Here is a 23,632-nt window from a genome sequence, read left to right on the forward strand (position 1 = left end):
TCAATAGAAGATGGATGCCAAAAAAATTAGCTTGAAGTATTTGTCTAATCAGGGTGGTCAACCTCAGAGGCACCACCAAGACTGAGTAGAATGGGACACCTGACTTGAGTATGAAATACTGTTTTATGCAAAGTGGGACTGATAAGGCAAAAACCTTGGGAGTAGTGGGGCCTGTCCCAGAGCTGCAGCTAGCATATGTCAGCTGCAGTTGAGGAGCCAAGGGCAGTGATGAGAGGTGAAGCCAAGCACAGCCAATTGATATCGGTGGTTGAACATCAAGACTAGCCTATGAAGCAAAGGTAGGACCAACAAGTGAAGCCAGAGTCACTGAGGGTCCAGTCAGAAGATGCCAAGTGAACTGGCTATTACTGGCAGAAGCAGATGAGGTAGGGGAAATGAAAGCTTGAGGAGGCGGATGGTCATTCAATTAACCATGTTCTGGCAAATGATGCCTTGCTAGCATGAGACGGCTTCCTGTCAAGCTGTGGACTGCTTTGAAAGTGCTGACTGGCACCTGGCAATGGAGAGATGTACCTTGTTCAAAAGAAATTCATCTACTGGAAGGGCTGGAGTGTAAGCCATATGACAAGAAAATATAAAGCGGTAACGGGTGTGAATTTTACTATACAACACTCACATGTAAGAAGTTGTCCATTTTTCTACATTAGGTAAATATTATTTATGCCCTTATTCACTCTGGTTAACAAGAAATTCAATCTCAGAAATGTTTTTGAGGGCTATCTTTCTCCCTAGGGTTAGACATATATTCTGAACAATGTACACTGGCTTGGAGTGGGTTTCCTAGAAGCAGAGTCTGAGACAGGGATTCTTACTGAAGTGATTTATTAGGGAAATAATTTCTGGAGGAAAGGTGCGAGAGAAGCAGGATAGGACAGGGAGTAAAAAGTTGGCAAGAATGTGATCTCAGCAGATTCTATAAGAAAGCTCTGGAGCACAGATGGGACCACAGAATTAGTTCCCCACTGAGGCAAGGGAGCCATTCTTTTGTATTCCTGTGTCAATTAGTTATTTGATCAAGGTGGGTTTCAGCCTCCCAGGTGAGGGGGATGACAATTTTCCAGAAGACAAGGCGGCTGAGAGTTGTTGTCAACCAACATAGCAGGGGGAAGTGCACTGACAGATCCACTACAGCCCACCCCTTGCACCAAGCAGTTCTGCTTCCTTCTCACATTAAATTCACTCTGTCTAGGCACAGTTTTTCCTGTATCCTGGTGGGTCACAATTTCTGAGAAAACTTCAAGAGGAAGGTTTGTGGAATGAAATATAGCCCATGCTACTACATTTGGTCCTGAGCTGTAACCTATAGTCATCATCCCCCTCTTCTGCTCCCTACTTCATTGTAGATCCCCCTTCTTTGGCTTGCCTGATGAGTTGGCCCACACTCTCATTTTTAAGGAGCCTGGTCTCCTGGTCCCCAGACCCTTATCAGGCCATGGTTGCTAAAATTGTCCATTTACAGTTCAACTGGGCATGGGAGTACCAAGAGATGTCCCAGTGGATCACCTAAGTGGCAAACACATTCCTCTCTGCCCTCATTATATAGCAGCAGTCCTGTCTTCTCATGATGATTAGATGCAATTACCTCTGCCGAACTGTTCATGCAGTTTACTTGTGCCCTCTGGACCTGCTAAAAGTTGATCCCAGATATACCACTTCCCTTTTATGATGGGTTGCTGCTGGGCCCACTTGGCCTTATAACTTGGTGGGTTTGTCAGAATCCAACTCAAAATGGGAACATTGAGCTGCATAGTCATTTAATGTCCTGTGGTCAGTTTCTACCAGGATGATATGTCTTTGGGCTTTGAGCTACAACTCTTCCCTTGTGGATTACCGGAAGTTCCATATGGCATTTTTCTCTACCAGACACTTCTAGTGACATGTGATCAGCTGGGTCAAATGGCCCAAGTGGCAGGGCTATTTATATTGCAGTCTGCTGCTGCTGCAGAGCCCTTTCTTGCTCTGGGCACACTCAAAGCTAGCAGCCTTCCATATGTCAATAAATGTGACTACCACTCAATATCTAAAAAAAAAATACAAGGCTTAATTTATTGCTTTCTTAAATATATGCTGGTCAGGCACAGTTTCCTCCAAGAAGAGCAGACTACTAATCTTAGAGTTTGGGTAAAGCATGGAATTCAAGTATTGGTGGATTTTCAGAGGCATGAGTGGGCTGATATCATCTTTAGGAGTGTTGTTACTTGGGTGAGACTGTTCATTGGTTGACATTCAGAAGTATGTTCACTGGGATGAGTCAAATCCTGATTGGCTGACTTTTAGAAACAAGGAGTTGTCACTAAGTGGTTGACTTGCAAAAAAGCATGTTCACTGATGTATATTGTTGATTGATTGAAAAGTTTTAAAACTGGTTACAGTTACTTGTTACCAGGGTATACAACACTCATTTACTGATTAAATGGGTTTAAAACAGATTCTGGCTTGATGCCATGGCCTTAGAACATAGTCAGTTTTTTCATAAGAGTATGAGAACTTTTAAAATCTTGATTTTTCCCTTTTGGTCATCACTCAGCCAAGGCTACAGTAGAGAACAACAAGAATTAATTCTAGATATTTACCATTATTGTTGATTTTCCTTGAAGATGAAGGTTCATTTGGAAAGGGCTGATTTTTAGTTTAAGTGTCAATCAATATGATTTTATCCTGTCTTTGTCTTTGAGTCATATATTGACTCATTTATTGGGGTAGTGGCTGTGTAGATACCTATGAGACTATAGACAGTAGACATTAAGCGACTGTGAGAAAAATAAGAATAACTGGAAATATAAGAAGAGTAGTTGTTACAGAGACAGTATGGTCTACAAAGCCAAAAATGTTTACTATCTGGCCCTTTATAGAAAAAGTTGGCTGTTTCTGTGAACCTCCAGAGACTTTTCTAAAATTCTAAGTCTCAGTTATTCTAAGACTTTAATTAGAGGAGGGGTTCTCTCTGATATGCAGTGAGATAGCAAAAGTTAGGTCTTGAAAACCCACTTTCTTCTATACAAACAAGAAGTTAGGGCAGCTCTAGTGTTATTTAGCTAGAGGGAATTTCAGAATTCCTGGGGAGGAAGAGGGAAGAGCCAGTTCAAAAAAATCATTGGGTCCTTTTTGTAAAAAAAAGTTTGCAGCTTTTCCAATTCAGAAGTCTGTAGCCTTTTTGAATGAATGAATATTGGTATGTATAAAGGAAAAGGTCTGGAAGGATACAGACATTTGATGGGTGGTTTCCTTCAGTGGAAGAAGGAGAGAGATTTAACTCTTCACTTCTGTATTATTTGTTTGTATATGTGTTTGTAGAGCATAACTATGTACTTTTTACAATTAAAAAGCCCCACAAACACACACAATGGGGGTTGGGGAGCCTCCTTCCCCAGTAGTGTTCAAGGAAAGACTCTTTCTAGGATGATGGATGCAGCTGTGTTCATAGTGGGATAGTTGACTTAATGACCTCACTTGCCCCTGGCATCCATCCCATGATAGATAGGCTGCCCCAGACTCCTCAGGCTCTATGTTCCTTTATGGGCAGAGAGCTAGAAGAAACATTCAGAATGAAGTAAGCACTACATTTTCTGCAGAGACAAATGCATTGCATAGTTGTGTTTGGAGATATAATTGCAACTCTTTTTCCATTTCTCAGGAAGCTAGTACAAAAACTCAGTTGTGGATGTCAGAAACTAGTCATGGAATAGTTCAGCTTTTTTCAGAATTGCTGCAAGATATAAAGAAATGGCTGTTTTTTTTTCCTATTAAAAAATTATGAGCAACCAGGCATGGTGGTGCACATCTATAGTCCCAGCTACTTGGGAGGCTGAGGTGAGAGGACTCCTTGAGCCCAGGAGTTTGAGTATAGCCTGGGCAACATAGTGAGACCCTATCTCCAAAAAGAAATTATGAGTAATACATGAGCATTGTACAACATTCAAACAATACCCATGTATATGAAATAAAAAGTTAAAGTCCTCCCTACAAATCACACTCACTAGGTGTCTTAGTCTTTTTACATTGCTTTAAAGGAAATAACTGAGACTGGGTAATTTGTAAAGAAAAGGGGTTTATAGGGGTTCACAGTTCTGCAGGCTGTAAAATGAGTATGGTGCCAGCACCTGCTTCTGGTGAGGGCTTCAGGGAGCTTCCAATCAAAGTGGAAGGTGAAGGGGAAGAAGACGTGTCACAAGGTAAGAGTGGGAGCGAGAGAGGAGAGGGTGCCCATGCACTTTTAAACAACCAGCTGTTACATGAACTAATAAAGTGAGAACTCACTCATTGCTGCTGGGAGGGCACCAAACAAAATATTAATAATATCATGCTACATTTAGGAAAGCATTTTCACTTCCACTTATATCTTGAACCATGATATAGATATATTTAGATTAACTTCATTCTTTTTAATAGCTGCATAATATTCCACTGTATGAGTGTACCATACTTTATATAACAATGTCTCTATTTATGGACATGTAAGTTGTTCCCCCCTCTTTTCGTTGTTGTTGTTGCAGTGCTGCAACACTGAATATCCCTGTATACAAATATTTGGGTTATCTGTGCAAATATTTCTTTTGGACACATTTAAAAGGTTATGTACGTTTAATTTTAATAGTTATCAAAATTGTCCTCTGTAAAAAGGTTGTACAATTTATAATCTTACCAACTTATACTTTCTCATTATTTTTTATTTCTTATTTTCCTAATTACCATCAAGGTTGAGGATCTTTTCATGTTTATTGGCTGTTCATGTTTCTGCTTTTGCAAATTGCTTTTCTTAACGTTTGGTCTTTTAAAATTGTGTTGTCTTTCCCCCATTGACTTGTAGGAATTCCTTTTAAGTTACAGATATTAACTATTTCATTTTTTTTCTGTAAGTTCCAGGATATTATTTCATATATTGAAATATTCCCATTTACATTTATCTTTGAACACCAGGATGACTTTCACCACAGAAAGACTCGTAATTTTATGTAGTCAAGTCTGTCAAATCTTTGCCTATATTGCTTTTGGGTTCCCTGTCATGGTTAGAAACATGTCTCTTCCAAACATTATAAAAATATTTTTCTATTTTTCTTTCATTGTTTTTATGATTTTAGTTTTCAAACCCATATCTTTAGTCCAACCATATATTGTTTTTGTGAAGGATGTAAGTAGGGCTCCTCTCAAGTAAATTTTTTTCCAATCTGGCTTGCAGGGAAGAGGTTTCTGGTGAGATTTTACCGAGCAATGAAGGGAAATGGCCACCGGGAGACCTACCCCTTCCTGGCACCCACATGTACTTGGCACTTTACATACGGTGCGTGATTTTACCCTTAAGAGAGTTTTAAAATCCCAATTTGTAGACAAAAAAAAAAAAAAAAAACTGGCCGTCACATAACGTAAGCGACCTGCAAAGCGGGCATCAGAAGACACAGAGACAACCCACAGTCAAGCTCAGAGTGTAATTCACCCAACACCACGCCCACTTCCCAACCTCTCGCGACAGTTTACGTCATCCCGGAGCGCCAGAGGCCGGGGCGGTCGCGCGGCGGGCGTCGCGCCAGGTTTCGCTGTGTGGTGCTGTCTCACCGGTGAGGCCGAGAAGCCGGCGGCCAGGCCCGCGTCCTGTGGAACCTGCAGCTCCTGGCCTCCCGCCACCATGGAGTACCTCATCGGTATCCAGGGTCCCGACTATGTCCTTGTCGCCTCCGACCGGGTGGCCGCCAGCAATATTGTCCAGATGAAGGACGGTGAGAGGAATCAGGGGTGGGAGGCCTGAGTGGGCCTGGGTGTAGGGGCAGCCCGAGGGAGGTGGGAGGTGGGGGGTGGGGGATGGGTGAGTACCGGGGGGTCTGGGAGGTGGAACCCGACCTGCCTTGCCCGCATATATTTTTTATAATTGAGGAGATCGGCAAGCAAGGCCGGGGCCTTGACGTTCGCTCCTCCCAGGGCTCCTAGGTCCGTGCTCTGCTCTGGCCTTCTCTAAATGCTTCTTGCTAGGTGAGAGTTGCCTAAAAGGATTCAGTTTTTAAGTGTTTAAGCGTCTGCCCGGCTCCAGGCTCCCTAGACCCCCGAATCTCTGATGAGTTTCTCGTTGTGACTAGTAATGAGGTTAGTTTGCTGGCGGCATTAAGTGGGATGCTGGGGAAAGTGAAACTGGGGAACAGAAGCTTGGCATTTCCCTTCCGCTATGCGTATCTTCCTGTGGCTCAGCTCGGATCCTTCATTTCCAGTTTTGCAAGGCACTGGCTCACAGATTTTCCTTATATTTAAGTAGCTGATTGAGTTAGAAGTTAGCCCTGTCACTTATTTGCCCTGTGACTTTGTACAGGTTATTCTGCTGTGCCCAGATTTCCTCATCTGTAAGATTAGTAATAGCAAATTTACGAACTTGTTGAGAGGACTGAGTTCTGTGCAAATGCTTAGCACTTGACAAATAATAATAATAATGCTAAGCACTTACTATGCATTAGGTACTGTGTTAAGCGATTTACATAAATTCATTTAACTTTTTGAGATGGGCACTATTATACTGCCACTTTATAGATGTTATGAAGCACAGAGGTTAAGAAACTTGCGTAAGATCACAAGTGGCAGAACCTGTGTTCAACCTACACAGTCTGAGTCCAGATCTTTTGCCCATAACTACTATACTATCCCTCTGTATAGTAAATACTCAATACATAACTTAAAAAAGATTTTGGTTGTTGATCTGCAGAATGTAAGAGTGTGTTTTCATGATTGATCATAGACATGGTACTGTTGAAAAAGCATTATCCTTTGGCTCAGATGATTTAATGTTCATTTGACAAATAGGTTTTGGGTACCTATGTGGGCTGTACAGTGTGAGGTGCTGAGGGGATGCAAAGAACAATAAGATGTGGCCCCTATTTTAGGCCAGTTGAGGTGGCTCGCACCTGTAATCCTAGCGCTCTTGGAGGCCGAGGCAGGAAGATTGCTTGAGTTCAGGAGTTCAAGACCAGCCTAAGAAAGAGCGAGACCCCCCCTTCTCTACTAAAAATAGAAAAATTGGCTGGGCATCTTGGCACATGTCTGTAGTCCCAGCTCCTTGGGAGGCTGAGGCAGGAGGATCGATTGAGCCCAGGAGTTTGAGGTTGCTGTGAGCTACAGTGACACCACTACACTCTACCCAGGGCAACAGAGCGAGACTCTGTCTTAAAGGGAAAAAAAGATGCGGCCCCTATTTTAAAGAAGTTACAATTCAGTAAGAGGTTTATGTATGTGTACAGGTAATTATAACACAAGCTATAAAGTGATGTGTCATGAAAAGTACAAACTGCTCAAGTAATGCAGAAGAAAAAGAGATTCTTTCTGGTTGTAGAGACTAGGGAAAACTTTGAGAGCAGATGACAGTTACTAGCTTTAAGGAAAGAAAAATACTAAATCTGGGATTTCCTGAAGTATGTGAACAAAGGCAAAAAAATGTGTCTACTACTGCCTTTGTAAAGTGGCAGACATCTGATTGCCAGGCTCTGGCTCCACCTGGGGAGATGGAAAGAACTCTGAGGGATTTTGCTTGAGTTCTGTTCTTTCTGAAGAAAAAGGGACCTGAAAGTGGTTTGTTAAACATCTATGGTATGGATTGCTCTTAGAGTGAAATTACTTTTTGAGATTCCCTGATTAGTTTGTAGAAGTTCTTTCCGTTTGTAAACTACTCTTTCCAAAGGAGTAAATTTGTTTTAAGGGTAAATTTGTCCATTATTTTGAATATTAAGGCCTTTGACAAACAAGTGATTTTAGCCTGAAGTAGTCTCTAGGTAGAGCAATAACCAAGTGAACACTTTTACAGGTTTTCTGTTTCATCCCAATAATATGTGAAAAATCACTTCACAAAGTAGAATGTTCTTTAAGCCTACTTACATACACAGTACTTCTAGTTGTTATAGGGGGTGCAACATATTAGATATAATCTATGGAAGGGTCCAAGACATTACGATAACAAGGAAATAAGTACTGCAAGATGATTTTGTATGATAAAGGAAGTGTGACTAGTTAGTATTAGGTTAGTTTTTAAATTAATGATTTTAGGAGTAAATCCTGAGTATTTAGAGAAAAGAAAGATCACTGTGGTATGGGGGAAAGATGAATTGGCATTAGTTCTTGAAAAATAGTTGGAAAAAATTGCACTCAACTCTAATTTTCCCTTAGTCTTTTCTGGTATAAAAATTTTTATGATAGGAGTTTTAGAATTGTATGAGGACTTTCTCCTAACCATTCATTTCCTGAATGAATTTGTGTAAAGAAGGCAAGAATGCTGAAAAATAGTAACCTTTTAGGACCCATTTTCTCCAAGTATAAAATGAGAATACCACTTCCAATCAGTTTTTCAGTAAGTCACTTTGTAAAATATTTTGATACTATAGAGAAGACATTTCCCAAAGATTGCCAGCTTATTAAAGTTAAATGGTGCAACTCTTGGTTTGGTTATGTGCTGCATTTCAGGTCTCTTTTCTCTTGGCCTATGTAGAATTGCTTTTAAGTTACTCAGAGTACCCCAGCCCACACAGAACTCTCTTTTCTGAATTCCTTTAGCATGTGTAATCTGACCTACATTATATAACACTGAGTATAATAATACAGTACGTGTGTGGAATTCATTACAGTTCTCCTCACCTGTGAGTTAGGTGGGGATAAGTGATATTATCACCATTTTATACATTTGGAAACTGAGACTTAGAGAAGGCAAGTAATTTGTCCAAGTTCAGAGTGCCGAGTCCGGAACATAACCAAGGTCTATTGGTTTCTAGTCCAGTTGGTTTTCCAGAGTATTACACACTGGTGGTGTTCATTTTTTTAATCCATTTGTTTCATGTATGTGGATGTTGTAAGTTCCTTGTCAAGGACCAGAAATTCCCTAGAGCTACACAGGCAGTTTCCTGTACAACTCAGGGGGCCATTAGTATCTGTCACTTGAGTTTTCATATCACCCTTCACTACTTACTGGACATGCTCATTGTTTAAAAAAATTTTTGGCCTTGTATTAAGTTCATTTGAAAATTGAACAGGTTACTGCCTAGAATTTTAGCCTTTTTCAAAATGTGACAAAAATTCTTTGTAAACAAACTTTCCCCCAAAATAAAAACAGCTTTTTTTCTTATTATAAAAGTAATGCAAACTTATTAAACAATGTTTTCTTACATAAGTGATACAAATTAAGTATAGAGATTTTAGGAAATGCTGATAAGCAAAAGAAGGAAATAAAAATTACCCATACTCTTACCACTGGGAAGCACTTAGAATATACCCTTCTGGTCCTTTTTCGTTGCATAGACAATATATTAGAAGTGAATGTTTTTCTTTTATAAACAAGTTGCAGCCTACCAGTATTTACATTTCCTGTAGCCTGTATAACAACTAGAAGTGTGTTTGTTTAGGAGTTTTGAGGCAATTTGATATCATCTACAGGTACATTTTGTGTTTTTTCTTCAAAGTCTAAGAAGCCATATTACTGGTATCTACAACTCTCAAACACTTGTAAAGTATTTGACAGTAGCATTTTGTTCTTTAAATCCTATTAAGGGATTTTGACATTTCAGAAGCTTTCAAACAGGAAACATGTCTCCCAGGGAAGATTATTCAGCACTATTTGAAAAATGAAAAGTGAAAGTGAGAGCAAGATAGGAAGATGTAAGCTTTTTCTGAAGCTGCAGAATGCATATGGAGTTTTCTTGTTTAGGCAGTAATTGAAATCTGAATATTTATTTATCTATCTATTCTGAATGAGTCTGGTTCAGCTAGATAAGATTAGAGTATTAGGATTTTTGTGAGGTATTTTAAATAGCTTACTGTTAGAATTTTTGCTTTGACAATCATTTTAATTTTTTCTTTTGCTTTGGAAATGGAGTTGGTTTACTTTTTAAAGTGATTTATATTCTCATTAGGTTTTCTATTTCCTAAGAGGGTCCCTTAATTTTAATTATAGCACCAGTCTTTATATGCTTTTGTATGGGTATAAATATCATAACTAACATTTGTATTTGTAGAAATATTTCAGGGCTTTGTAATCATGAGCCTAAAGATAATTGCCATTGGCTAGATTTTGTCAGTTTCTTCTATTGTTCTGTTCCTGGAATTTCAAATGCTTTTAAATGTCTTAAATTGTATTTTCAATTGTCAGCTTTCTCACATATTCTGCAGCTGAAATTGACATCAGTAAAATATGCTAATGGTTTAACATGGAGAGTAAAAGAGACAAAGACTGTTACCTATTAAAATTTTCTAAAAACAATGATTAGTAAAATTATTAATATACAATCAACCCTTGGTATCCTTGGGGTTTGAGTCCAGTACCCCTGTGGATACCAAAATCCATGGATGCTGAAGTCCCCTAAATAACATGATGTAGTATTTGCATGTAACCTACTTACATATTCCTGTATACTTTAAATCATCTCTAGATTACCTTAATACCTGATGCAATGTAAATGGTATGTAAATAGTTGTTATACTATATTTTAAGGAATAATAACAGGAAAAAAAGGTCTGTACATGTTCAGTACAGACACAACTATTTTTTTTCCTGAGTATTTTCCACAGTTTGTTGAATCCACAGATGTGAAACCCATGAATATGGAGGGCCAACTGCAGTAATTAATAAACTTGTTTATGGTTCTGTATATAATAGCTGTCAATTTCTGTTAAGGCAATTTCTAACATTGTTTTTTTCTTTGAGCAGATCATGACAAGATGTTTAAGATGAGTGAAAAAATCTTGCTCCTATGTGTTGGAGAGGCTGGAGACACTGTACAGTTTGCAGAATATATTCAGAAAAATGTGCAACTTTATAAGATGCGAAATGGTGGGTAAGATTAGAGTAGCTTTGGTTAGCATATTGGTTTGCTAGGGCTGCCATTACAAAGTACCACAGACTAAGTGGCTTTAGCAACAGAAATATTAATATATTTTCTCACATTGTGGAGGCTAAAGTCTGACATCAAGGTGTCAGCTGGGTTGGTATCTTAGGCCTCTCTCCTTGGCTTGTAGATGACCATCTTCTCCCTGTGTCTTCACATAATTTTCCCTCTGTACTGTGTCCAAATTTCCTCTTATAGGACACCAGTCATATTGGATTAGGGCCCACCCTAATGATCTTATATTAACTTAATTGCCACTTTAAAGGCCCTGTCTCCAAATATAGTCACATTTTGAGGTACTGGGGGTTACTTCAACATGTGAATTTATAGAGGACAAAATTCAGCCCTTAACAGTTGGTTTGTCTTTAAATTTGAACTGAAAAAGAACATTCTGTCTTGGCAGCTCTACACATGAACAGGCCTATGTGGCCTTATTTTAATTTGAGTCTTCCTATTTTAAAAAACTTGTCTAGACCCTAAAGATTCTAATCCTTCTGATCCTAAAGATTTTCTGTGGAAACCCCAGAAGAGAGAACCATTATAACCCTGATACTTGGTAGATTAAAAACTAACACCATCTTGGAGGTAAGGAAAGGATGGTAATATCAGACTTTTTTTTTTTATTTCAGCATATTATGAGGGTACAGAAGTTTAGGTTATGTATATTGCCCATGTCCCCCCACCCCCCCTAATATCAGACTTTTTAAAGTGTTAGATATTTCAGAGGATGTGATTTGAGCCAAAGTATATCTGAATCACGGTCAAAAGACCTATGTAAAACCTGGCTTTACTATTTTCTATGTGAAAAATCACGTATCTTTCTGGGCCATTATTTTCCTTGTCTTTCACATAGGATTATAATAATATTAATGAATAGTACATATGAAAATACTTTGTAAACTTAAACCATTGTGTAACTGTAAGGCATTTACTGTGCCATAAAAGAGACTTCTACCCTATTCTCTGGTGGGTTCCTGTCTAGCTGGATAATTAAGACTCTTGTGAGGTATTTTGTGAGTTCTCTCTGGGGCTAATGAACTCTTACTCACTGGGAAAGCCTCCCTGTCGGACGGTACTGGCCACTAGGCCTCTGATCCAGGAAGGTTTGTAATGATACTCTGTCAGGGAGAACCTTATTTCTAGTTTCTTACTTCATAGCTTAATAGCACTGTTACACATTGCACTTGTATAATGTGGAGCTGTGAAGGAATTATTATAATTTGAATATGTTATAACTGCATGTGCAAAATGACTAGGTAGATCCATTCGTATAGTTTTTTAGACAGCAGATTTAGCGTTATATATTCAATTCTATAAATGTTTCTGAGGGCCTCATCTATGTTAAGCACTCTGCTTAGTTATGCGGAGAACTCAAAGATGAACAAGGTTCACTTCCTGCCATTTAGGAACATAAAGCATGTGGTAGTTAGGTTTAAGCAAGTTTATAATATTTCAAGAATTCTGCTTTTTTTTAGTGGCTCCACTTTTTGCCTACATGGCAAGGGTGCTGATAATGCTTCTGCAGTACAGGAGGTACAATAACATTTCACTGGCTGTCCTGGGAGAGGGGAAGAGTGAACAAGAGTTAATTGTTACATGCGTTTTAGGGTCTAAAGTAAAAAATTCTGTTTGGTTGAAATTGCCCTTAAAGACCCTTAAATTACCTGTCAAGTACAGTTTTGTATATATAACCCTATATAGTAATTCTTATATATATTGAAGGTAAAGAACTGAGCTAAAATAAGTGAAAGAAAGAGAGAAAAGTCTGTGTGTAGATAATCAGCCATCGGACTTTTCGACCTTTAAGATAATGGTCAAATTCATAGTGCTGTGTTGGGGATGAGGTGGAGAATTCAGTAGTATTCCTGTTTGTGTAGGGTTCCTTTTGTTGTGATTTAATATGCACTAATAGACTTGTGACGGTGGAGTTCAATAATACATGTGAAAATACCCAGCACAGACCCTGAAACATAGTGGCTGTTCAATAAATATTTGTTAGAATCTAAGTCTCACCTTATCTGACAGTGGTGTTTGAAATGTTGTAAGAAATAACTTAATCACATTGGGATTTGTCTTTCCAAGCTGGCATTTTCCATGTGGGCCCACTGAGTTGTGAGTCATTATTGTGCCTTTTGGCATTGGTCCCATTTTATGGGGGGTATTAAATTCCAAGGTGAATGCATTATTAAATGCACACCTGATGTCATTCTTCTGGGTTGTACCTTTGTTAGCATTACAATTTCTTTTTGAAGTTTTACTCTTGAGGTACTCTATTTTTAAAAATGTTGTAAACATTCTTTTTCTGTAGCTTGTACTTGTGAAAATTATATTGTACTTGTTAATAAAGTTACATTTTCTTTTATAAAATATGACTCAGGCTGTCCTACCTAACCTCTAACCTCTCTTCTCCCAATGTCCTTTATTAAGTAATCCTTAAAAACTTGGCATCTTAAGACTTCTTTTTTTTTTCACCACCTATATATTCATACCTCTTTCATTCTACAGAAGAAACCACAATCTTTTGATGAATGAATAGCTTAAGCAAGGATACTAATTTAATCCTACCATGGAACAGTCATCCTGATTCTGTTTGTGTCCAGGAATTGCTGTCAGTGCTAGTCAGTTGTTTCACAACCGTTGTATGAGGAAAGGGACTAGAACTACTTATAATATCCCTTGTTCTGTGTACTTTGTATATTCTGAGTGTACAAAAGATGGTGGGCTTTAAGAACAGGGATAGTGAAATGATTTGGGGTACTGTTATTCCTTCGGCTTCACTTTAAGTATGACTCTTTATCTCTTGTACCAGGATATGAATTATCTCCCACAGCAGCAGCTAATTTCACACGCCGAAACTTGGCTGACTGTCTTCGGAGTCGGGTAAGCAATATATCAGACATCCTTAGATAAGAGCAGAAAAATCTTTCATGCTTCTTTTATATTCCTGTTAGACATGAGTAGTATTTTTGCCCTTTTTTTGGCCTTTCTGAACCCTTCTTATTGCTACTCATTCATTCTTTAGTCCCTTTAGATCTGTTTTCTTTTTCTGCACAGTTGCTGATTAAAGCCCAAAGGGTAAATATACATTCCTAAAGAATTGGGTTGAGGCATACCACTATGAAGACCTTTGACGACCTGTTTTTTTCCTAAAGACTATTTTTTAGAGCAGTTTTAGGTTCACAGTGAAATTGAGAGGGAAATTATGAAGATCTCCCATATAGCCCCTCTCCCCACACATGTATATCATTCCCCATTGTTACATTTGTTACAGTTGATGACCCTACAGTGACAGTAATCGCTCAGAGTGCATAGTTTACATTAGGGTTCACTCTTGGTATTGTACATTCTGTGGGTTTGGACAAATATCTAATGGCATGTATCCATTGTTACAATGTTACACAAAGTATTTTCACTGCACTAAAAATCTTCTGTGCTCCGTCTTTTCATCCCTCTCTATCCTCTGCCAACCACTGAGCTTTTTACTGTCTCCATAGTTTTGCCTTTTCTAGAATGTCATGTAGTTGGAATCATACGATATGTAGCCTTTTTAGATTGGCTTCTTTTACATAGTAATATGCATTTAAGGTTCCTCCATGTCTTTTCATGGCTTGATAACTCATTTCTTTTTAGTGCTAGATAATATCCTATTATCTAGATGTACTACAGTTTATCTGTTCACTTACTAAAAGACATCTTGGTTGCTTCCAGGTTTTGGCAAATATAAGTAAAGTTCTGTACACATCCATGTGCAGGTTTTTGTTTGGATATAAGTTTTCAGCTCCTTTGGGTAAATACCAAGGAGTGTGATTGCTGGATCATATAGCAAGCATATGTTTAGTTTTCTAAGAAACTACCAAAGTTTTTCAAAGTATTTTCATAGCAAACCATATTTCTTAATTCCTGTGACTCAAAGTCCTCATGGTAGTGGAGGTAAAACCCTGAAAATAATAATTTAAATTTTTATCTTGAAATTATTTTTCTGTGTCTTTCTATGGTGGCCAAAGCACAGAGAATTGTTCCTCCTCACTTATTCTTGTTGCTATTTTAGAGCTGTTTCAGTTTCATCAATAGCATGTTAAAAGATACAACACTGAGTATTGAATGCATTAAAAATTGTTTAGGATGTGCAGAGAAAGTTCATATGATTGCTAAAGGTGTGTGTTAATCCCTTCCCACAGGGACTATGTAAATAGAGCCTTACCATGTGACCTTACCCCCATGCCTGTTTACTCATCTATGAAATCTAGATAACTTCTAACCCCTTAGGAGTGCTGGGAAAAATGAATGCTTGTAAATCATAATATTTAACATTCACATGACTTTTGCCCAAAGCATTTTGCTTAATAATTTAATCTACTCACTATTCCACTGAGACAGTAGTTAATTCTCTATCACTGATATGGAGTGAAAGGCATAAAGTGGCAAAGGGACTAGCTCCAGGTCACACAGCAGGTCGGACAGAGCTAAAAGTAATGGTGCCATAATTATTTGACTGTTCTGCCTTAAGGTCAGCTCCTTGGTTCTTCAGTAGTGTTTCTAGAACACTGGCGTTGTTCATATTTTTATTATGGTTTGAATTTCATCTATACTTGCTTAAACTGAGTTATGTTAGAATCTAAACAAGTACAAATGTTATATTTTTTAAAAAGTTACTTTACTTATCTTTAAAGCAGTTTATTTTTAGTGCCTAATAATACAGGACGGAGAATTTCTCAATAAATGGAATCTCTCAGTACTAGCCTTGACCAAGGGCTTGTGCAAGGTGTTTAAAGAGAAGCTAGAGACATGGTGTATTGGGAGAAGATGACAAATTTATATACTTTGTTTGAATCTGGGTGAAAGGTCAATGGTCTTTTCTTGTTCACTCCTCCTTAAGAGAGAAAAATAGGTCAGATGTTAACTTTCCTGCCTCTCAGACGTTCCTGTGGTATTCAGCAAAGAGTATGCTGTAGCTTGCTATGTAAAATGTTCCTCTGACTTATCAGGCAGAACTGGAATAAGAATTCCAGCTTTGGGCACAATAAATACTTTGTCATAAATGCTGTAGACATTAAGTAAATTAAGCTTCTTTTAGAATTGAGATAAGAGTGGCAATGTGTTTCATGCAAATGCAGTGAATCCGATTAATCTCCTAGCAGAAATGTTTGATGTCTTAACAAACAAATATCCCTTGTAGACAGTGACATGGGGCTCTAGTAAGTATTGACTACCTCTGCTTTGTGCTTCTGCTGTAGGTCCAATCCCAGCTCCCCCAACCCCCTATCAAAGTAGATTGTTAGTTCTAAAATATGAATTTATATTTTAGTCATTTTATTATGGGGAGAGAGGTGATGATAGTTTGTCAGTCTTCTTTATAAGTGGAAAGTCACCAAATTTGGTACATGTACATACCAGTTGGCACATGAGACTTACTTTGGGCCAGCCAGTTACCTTGCATAACTTTATGTCTATAGCTCAAATTGTTTGATTTCCAGTTTATGGGGTGTGTGTGTGTGTGTGTGTTTGTGTGTTTCAGGGTGATGTTGGGTTGGGAGAACATTTATTTACCACCAAGTATATAATGAATCTTATGTAAGCTGGTTCATTAAGATGTAGGCAATTTAATGTGGTTGAGAGCATAGTCTCTGGAATTAGACTACCTGGGTTTGAGTATTTGCTTACTAATTTGCTAGCTCTAAGTCTGTGGACAAATTCTAAGCTTAATTTCCTTACTTACAAAATGGTAGTACCAACTTCATACAATTATCATGAAGATTAAATGAAATAATTATGCAAAACTCTCAGCACAGTGTATGTCACAAATAACTGGTTAACAAATCACTTTTGTTTTTATGTTGCTATTGCTGTTTGTTTGAAGAAGCAATTTAAGGGCTATAAGTTAGCTTCCTGTGGGGAATTTTTTGTTGTGCTATTTTATTTGAACTGGTCTGCTGGTAAACGGGGGGATATAAAAAATTACTGGTATTGATAGGGAAAATAGAAATAAACTAACAACATCTATTATGTGCTAGGATTTGTTCTAGGTCTCCACAGTCCATTATGGTAGCCGATTAGCTATTTGGTGCTATTTAAATTTTAATTTAAAAAAAATTTTGTTTTTCTTTGAGATAGGGTCTTGCTCTTTCACTAGGGCTAAAGTGCAGTGGCATCATTGTAGCTCACTGCAACCTCCAACTCCTGGGTTCAAATGATCCTCCTGCCTCAGCCTCCTGAATAGCTGGGACTACAGACACGTACCACCACTCCTGGCTAATTTTTAAATTTTTTGTAGAGATAGGGTCTGACTATGTTGCCCAGGCTGTCTCCAACTCCTAGCCTCAAGTAATCCTCCCACCTCGACCTCCCAAAGTGCTGGGATTGCAGGCATGAGCCACTACACCTGGCCAAAATTAAATAAAATTTAAAATTCAGTTCCTGGAGGAGAGTCTCCTGGATTTTGTCTGAATGCGAGATAAACTTTTGTTTCTTTAAAAAAAAAAAATTTCAGTTCCTCAGTCACAGCCACATTTCAAGTGCTCAATAGCCACATGTGGCTAACAGCTACTATATTGGACATTACAGGTATAGAACATTTCCATCATCATAGAAAGTTCTCTTGGACAGTGCTATTCAAAATACTTAGGTATGTATCTATCTGTAACTGTCCTTATTATGACACTGGAAGATGTAAGTTATCCCCATTTTACTTACAAGGATATTGAAGTTGATTAATTGAGATGTTAAGTGTTTCTCAATGTACACATTTCCAAAAGCACGTATATAGCCTATGAAAGAGTCAGCTAAGATTCTAACTTCAAATATCATACTCTTTCATGCTGTCTTCTTTATTATTAATAGTTACTGGACTAATATACAAGCATGTGCATTTAGGGGAGCATGAAATGTTCAGTTGTGTTAAAATGTCAAAACCTCCACATAATGTGTAGATAATACTTCTGTTTTTATGCTGCTATTGCTGTTTGAAGAGACAATTTTGGGGCTATGTGTTAGCCTCTTGGGGAATTCTTTGTTGTGCTATTTTATTTGAACTGATCTGCTGGTAAAGAAGGTGATATAAAAATTTACTGGTATGAATACTGGTACGAATATGTGCCCATTGTAGGTGTTCTATAAATATTTGCTGAATAAATGTCATCCAGTTAGGTCCACATATACTACTGAGAATGTTATTGTGCATCTATACACTGAAGGGAATTTTATTAAAGTATTCTTAATGAATGGATGTTAATTCATGTAAGAATTAAAGACATAAGATCATGAGGAGAAGATAAAAAAGACAGATGGGGAAAAAATTCAAAAGCCTTCGTTTCAGTTTTTTATTTATGTGCATATACACATTTAAGTTGGTCTATTCCTAGATTCCAAGGGGTAGAAAAAGCACTTATTCAGCTTTTGCTATGAGTTTGACTCCCCATTTTTGAATATTTATGAAGCTTCTTTAAGCACTTAGAGTCAGATATACCAGACTTCCATTCCCTTCTTTGATGTGTACTAGTTTGTGTAATCTTGAATAAGTTACTTATGCTTGTTGAACCTCACTTTCCTCATCTGTTAAGAAGGAAGGAGTGATCAGATGTGTCACATTAAAAATTTGATCAACATACATTAGAACTGAGAATTATAATAAAATATATTTTGAATAAATGAATGATACCTCCTTAGAAAAGAGTATTTAATAAATGACTCTATCATTGCTGTTTGGATTTTTTTTTTTTTTTTTTTTTTGAGACAAGGTCTTACTCTGTTACCCAGGCTGGAAGTGCAGTGGTGTGATCTCACGGCAGCCTCAAATTCCTGAGCTCAAGTGATCCTCCTGCCTTAGCCTCTCAAGTAGCTGGGACTATAGGTGTGCACCACCACCCTCTGCTAATTTTTCTGTTTTTTGGTAGAGACGGAGTTAGTCTCGCTGTGTTGCTCAGGCTGGTCTCGAACTCCTGGGCTGAAGCGATCTTCCCACCTTGGCTTCCCAAAGTGTATTTGGATTTTTAACAGGATTATTTTGACAATTCTGTAATGACATATGGACATAATTTGCACTATGCTCAAGGCCTGATGCTTAAATTCTCCTTAGAGTTTGATTAATGAATGAGCTATAGAGGGATGGCAATGAGTACTGGGGCTATTTCTTACTTGAAATGAATTATATGGCATATTTGGTGTAGCCCATATGAATGCCTTAAAATTATCTGTTAGCATCCGTTACCTCCTCCATTTTCCAGATACGGAGACTGAGGTATGAACCAGCGAAACCTGATGTCTTTGGGGAATGTGGAATTGTGGCAAGGCTTAGAGTAGAATGTTGGCCTCCATGGTGTGTAATCATCAGGGTTTTACTACTACTACTCACTGGCCAAAGAGTTTTCTAGAACTTTTTCTGAAGTATTTCAGGAGGCTTTGGTAATTTATCTTTTCATAGGGCTATACTTGTAAATGCTTAGCAAGAAAACAGTAGAAATAATGAGTTGGAAAAATATCCAGCCTGGTGTAGTGGTTTTCAAACTTTATTCCATGAAAATACTCAGGCAACTAACCAAGGAAGACCAAGTGTGGCAGTACTTTAGCTCTGCTTCATAGAGATCAATTCAGCCGTTACCTATTTTACATGTGGAGTTCTATGTAAGGTTTTATTTGAAAAGGTACCTTCACTGTCCCCTTCCTAACAAAGTTTGAAAACTAATGGTACAGTTGGAAGAGGTTTAGTGAGTTAGTTAAAAACCTTGGGAGAAAGCAGGCATTTGATTAGATGGTTTTTATGGTTTCATCCAGCCTTCAAATAGCATGCTTTAAAGATCTGATATCAAGACCATAACCAGACTTGAATTTATTTTTTTTAGTGAAAGGGAAAAAATAGGAAGAATTTCAGATATTAGTCATTTCCAGCAGTGACCATGGCTTGTCCCAGCACGGGCCTGAATTTGAGAGCGTTTGATGTGGTAGCAGGCATGTATAGTGTGCTCCTGTCCTAGAAGAATCCTGTTGCTTTGAGCCTTCTATTCTGATCACTAGGGTTATTCTCTTTATGCCTTAAGTAGCTGGCACAAAGACATCATCTGTTTAGTGGTATCAGTGAGGTCTTGTGAACAGATGGCCCAGGTGAAGCCTTGACTGTGCAGGTCTTGTCCCCTAAACACTACCAACCATTTGTTACATGTAATTAAAATATCACTAACAAGGGTAATTTCACATGCTTTTTGGCAAATGTGGCTAGCAGGATGTGACATGACGCAGCACTGCCTTCTTCCTCCATGTGCCATCTCCCTCGAGGCCTCATCTTCCCTACTTGCCCCCATCTCACCCATGCCGAGGCTTGCCTTCCAGCTCACCTGCTCCAGATGGGCGGCACAGTGGGAGGACACTGGCAAGGACAGATGTGTTTATTTTCCGGAGACAAAATGTTGTGCTGCTGCAGATGGCAGTGCCTTGAAGCAAATGGCAGCCTTTGACACCGCTGCCACACAGCCTGGGCATCCTGACAGACAGAGCTGGCTTACTTTGGCGATGGGGAAATTGAAAACAAAAACAAAAAACAAAAAGAAACCAAGATGTTCATCATGAAGTTTCTGGACTTTCAGTGCAAGTAGCAGCCCTTTTAGACCTGGAGAACAGTTTTCTTTCCCGCTGGACCTAGTCGGCTAACTGGATTTTCTTGGCTAACTCTTAGCCTTAATAGGACATGAATTAAAAACTGGAAACACATGGCTGTGTTTACATGGATATTCAGTGGTACTGTAAAACACGTGTGTGTCCCAGGTCACATCTCACGGGAGTCTCTTAGGATTGGAGGGTGGCTCATGTCTGCCCCATTGGAGATACCGCTGTTCTATTTTTAGTGGTCATTTTGATTATCCAAAGGCCCAGGGACAGATGTGCCTTGAAGTTGAAGTGCTTTAATTAATATGACAACACTTTTTGCTTATAGTGTTTTTCTACCAAGAGGACTAGGAATTCTGACAGCTGCCCTTTTAATAAGCAGTTTGCTTATGCAGTTATTAGGGCTTGACTAAGTCCATTATGGAGATAAAGGCTGGCTGTTGAATCATTTCACTTAACTAGTCTCCTAAGAAAAAAATAGCGTGAGAAGATTCTTCTTTGAAAGTTACTAGCTTTATCAGGAAACCATTTTTTCTTCTTTTTTTTTTTTCATAAAAAATATGTGCTGTTTTTCCCAGCCCTAGTGCTGAGTTAGGAGTTTGCAGGTGTAAAGTCCTCCCCCTCCCCTTCCCCATCTCTCTCCAGGGGGCTGTATGTGAGAAGGTGTTGCTTTCTCACTCAGAGAGCATATATGTGCTACCCTGTTGGATGCCTGCTGCGAGTGGAGAGAACCTCTGTTCTAGTTGAAGTGGAATAAGCCTATTGGATGGCTGGAACTGTGCAACCCTGTAATGCCAACTTTTCATTTAAAGCATCTTTCCTATCCAAAATAGGGGTGAAGCAATATAGGTAATTGGTCTATTTTTTTTTTATTTCAGCATATTACAGGGGTACAAATGTTTAGGTTACATATATTGCTCTTGCCCCGCCCGAGTCAGAGCTTCAAGCCTGTCCATCCCTCCGTAATTGGTCTAGATTTATATTGTTTTAAAACTTGTGTCTTAAAAGTTTTGTAGTTTCCTGGTAAGGTTTAGTTTAAACCTAGAGCAGCAGAGTACTGTATCTGCTTAGTAAGAATACGCATTTATTTTTAAAATGTTACTGTTAGAGGTGCAAATTTACCTAACCTTTTTTTTTTTTTTTTCTTTTTAAGAGATAGATCTAGCTCTTTTGCCCAAGGCTAGAGTGTAGTGGCTTGATCATAGCTCACTGCAGCCTCAAACTTCTGGGTTCAAGCTAGCCTCCTGCCTTAGCCTCTTTTTTTTGAGACAGAGTCTCGCTTTGTTGCCCAGGCTAGAGTGAGTGCCGTGGCGTCAGCCTAGCTCACAGCAACCTCAAACTCCTAGGCTTAAGTGATCCTACTGCCTCAGCCTCCCAGGTAGCTGGGACAACAGGCATGCGCCACCATGCCCGGCTAATTTTTTGTATATATATATTTTAGTTGGCCAGATAATTTCTTTCTATTTTTAGTAGAGACGGGGTCTCGCTCTTGCTCAGGCTGGTCTCAAACTCCTGAGCTCAAACAATCCACCTGCCTCGGCCTCCCAGAGTGCTAGGATTACAGGCGTGAGCCACCGTGCCCGGCCCTACCTTAGCCTCTTGAGTAGCTAGGGCTACAGGCATGCGCCACCATGCTCAGCTAATTTTTTTTTTTTTTTTTTTGTACTTTCTATAGAGACAGGGTCTTGCTGTGTTGCCAAGGCTGGTCTCAAACTCAAACTCCTGGCCTCAAGCTATCCTTCTGCCTTGGCCTCCAAAGTGCTGTGATTATGGGCATGAGCCACTGTGCCCAGCTTGCCCTCATCTTTTAAGATTGCTTTAAACCAGTGCCCTGGCACAGGCATAGGTGTGGGCATGCCCTCATACACACTCACAAACACACATACGTTGGAATCTTGGAGCCCCTTTTTACCTGCCCTGGCCAAAGATCATGCAGGGATATGAATTCAGGCACTGATCCCCAAAACCCCTTAAGGTTTTCTTTACTCTCTTCCCCAAAAACAGTCATCTGAAATGAAGGGCAGTGGGGAAGGCTTTTTGGGGAAGAAGGGTTGACCTGAGAGGTAGTTATATGTATGTTCACTATATTCATTTAGTTGTGCATGTATATTTTATGCTCATATATATGTGTTATTTCATAAAAAGGAATGCTAAAAGGGCAGGAAAGCATAATATTGTTTTTTAAAGTTAAAAATGGAAAAAAAGAGTTCAGATTTATCATTACTTTTGAGTGTAGGCACCAGAGCAAATAAGTTTAATTAGAGTGAAAAGAAAAAAAGGGCCGGGTACAGTGGCTCATGCCTATAACCCTAGCACTCTGGGAGGCCAAGGTGGGAGAATTGCTTAAGCTCAAGAGTTTGAGACCAGCCTGAGCAAGAGCAAGACCCAGTCTCTACTAAAAATAGAAAAATTAGCCAGGGCGTGATGGCGTGTACCTGTAGTCCCAGCTACTTGAGAGGCTGAGGCAGGAGGATCACTTAAGGCCAGAAATTTGAGGTTGCAATGAGCTACAATGGCATCACTGTACTTTACCTAGGGTGACAGAGCAAGACTCTGTCTCAGAAAAAGAAAAAAAGAAAAGAAAAAAAGGAAGAGGAGATAATAATCTCTCAAGCTTTGTAAACTGAAATGATCCACCAGAATTCCACACTTCCTTTTCTGATGCCTCCTAATGGGTATGGTTTCTTATAGCCAAGATGTTCAGTAACTGCTAATAGTCACTCATTCAGCAAATTGCCAGCCTGCATTGTCCTTGGGTCTGAGGAAACAGATACAAACCTCAGTGTGTACCTTTAGGTAGGAAATGGAGAAGTAAACAATTTGCACTGGTGAGTGACAAGTGCTATATAACCATATACACAAGGTGCTCTGGGAACACAGAACCTAACCTGAGTGTTGAAGGACTAGTTGTTATTAAGGCTAAGGTGAAACAAAAGGGAAAACTAGAAGCACAGACCAAGGTGTGTGAAAAGTTGTTAGGTTAGGCACAGTGGTTTGCAAAGGATGTTTGGGGCACAGATAGATAGTTCTCTGAGCCTCCTGTGTAGTTTATATTACATATACTACTATGTTCTATGTACCATGTACATACACTATGTTCCATGTTCATCGAAGCTATAGGAGTAACTTGTGTTGTACCTGGGATACCAATGGGGAATGCTGTGTTCTAATAGAAGGGCTCCCAA

General features: G+C 38.9%; 1 protein-coding gene across 1 annotated transcript in view; it reads left to right on the forward strand.

Moving 5' to 3' along the window:
* Positions 1-5,502: 5,502 nt before the first annotated feature.
* Positions 5,503-23,632, forward strand: part of PSMB2 (proteasome 20S subunit beta 2) — a 33,572-nt gene continuing 15,442 nt past the window's right edge. Inside the window, exons 1-3 of the mRNA XM_045548285.1 lie at positions 5,503-5,732; positions 10,679-10,801; positions 13,666-13,736. Of these exons, the coding sequence (XP_045404241.1) occupies positions 5,642-5,732; positions 10,679-10,801; positions 13,666-13,736 (285 nt within the window). The 5' untranslated portion in view covers positions 5,503-5,641. The remainder of the gene's footprint in view (positions 5,733-10,678; positions 10,802-13,665; positions 13,737-23,632) is intronic.

The sequence above is a fragment of the Lemur catta genome, chromosome 3 (genome assembly GCF_020740605.2).
Source record: "Lemur catta isolate mLemCat1 chromosome 3, mLemCat1.pri, whole genome shotgun sequence".
NCBI lineage: Eukaryota > Metazoa > Chordata > Mammalia > Primates > Lemuridae > Lemur > Lemur catta.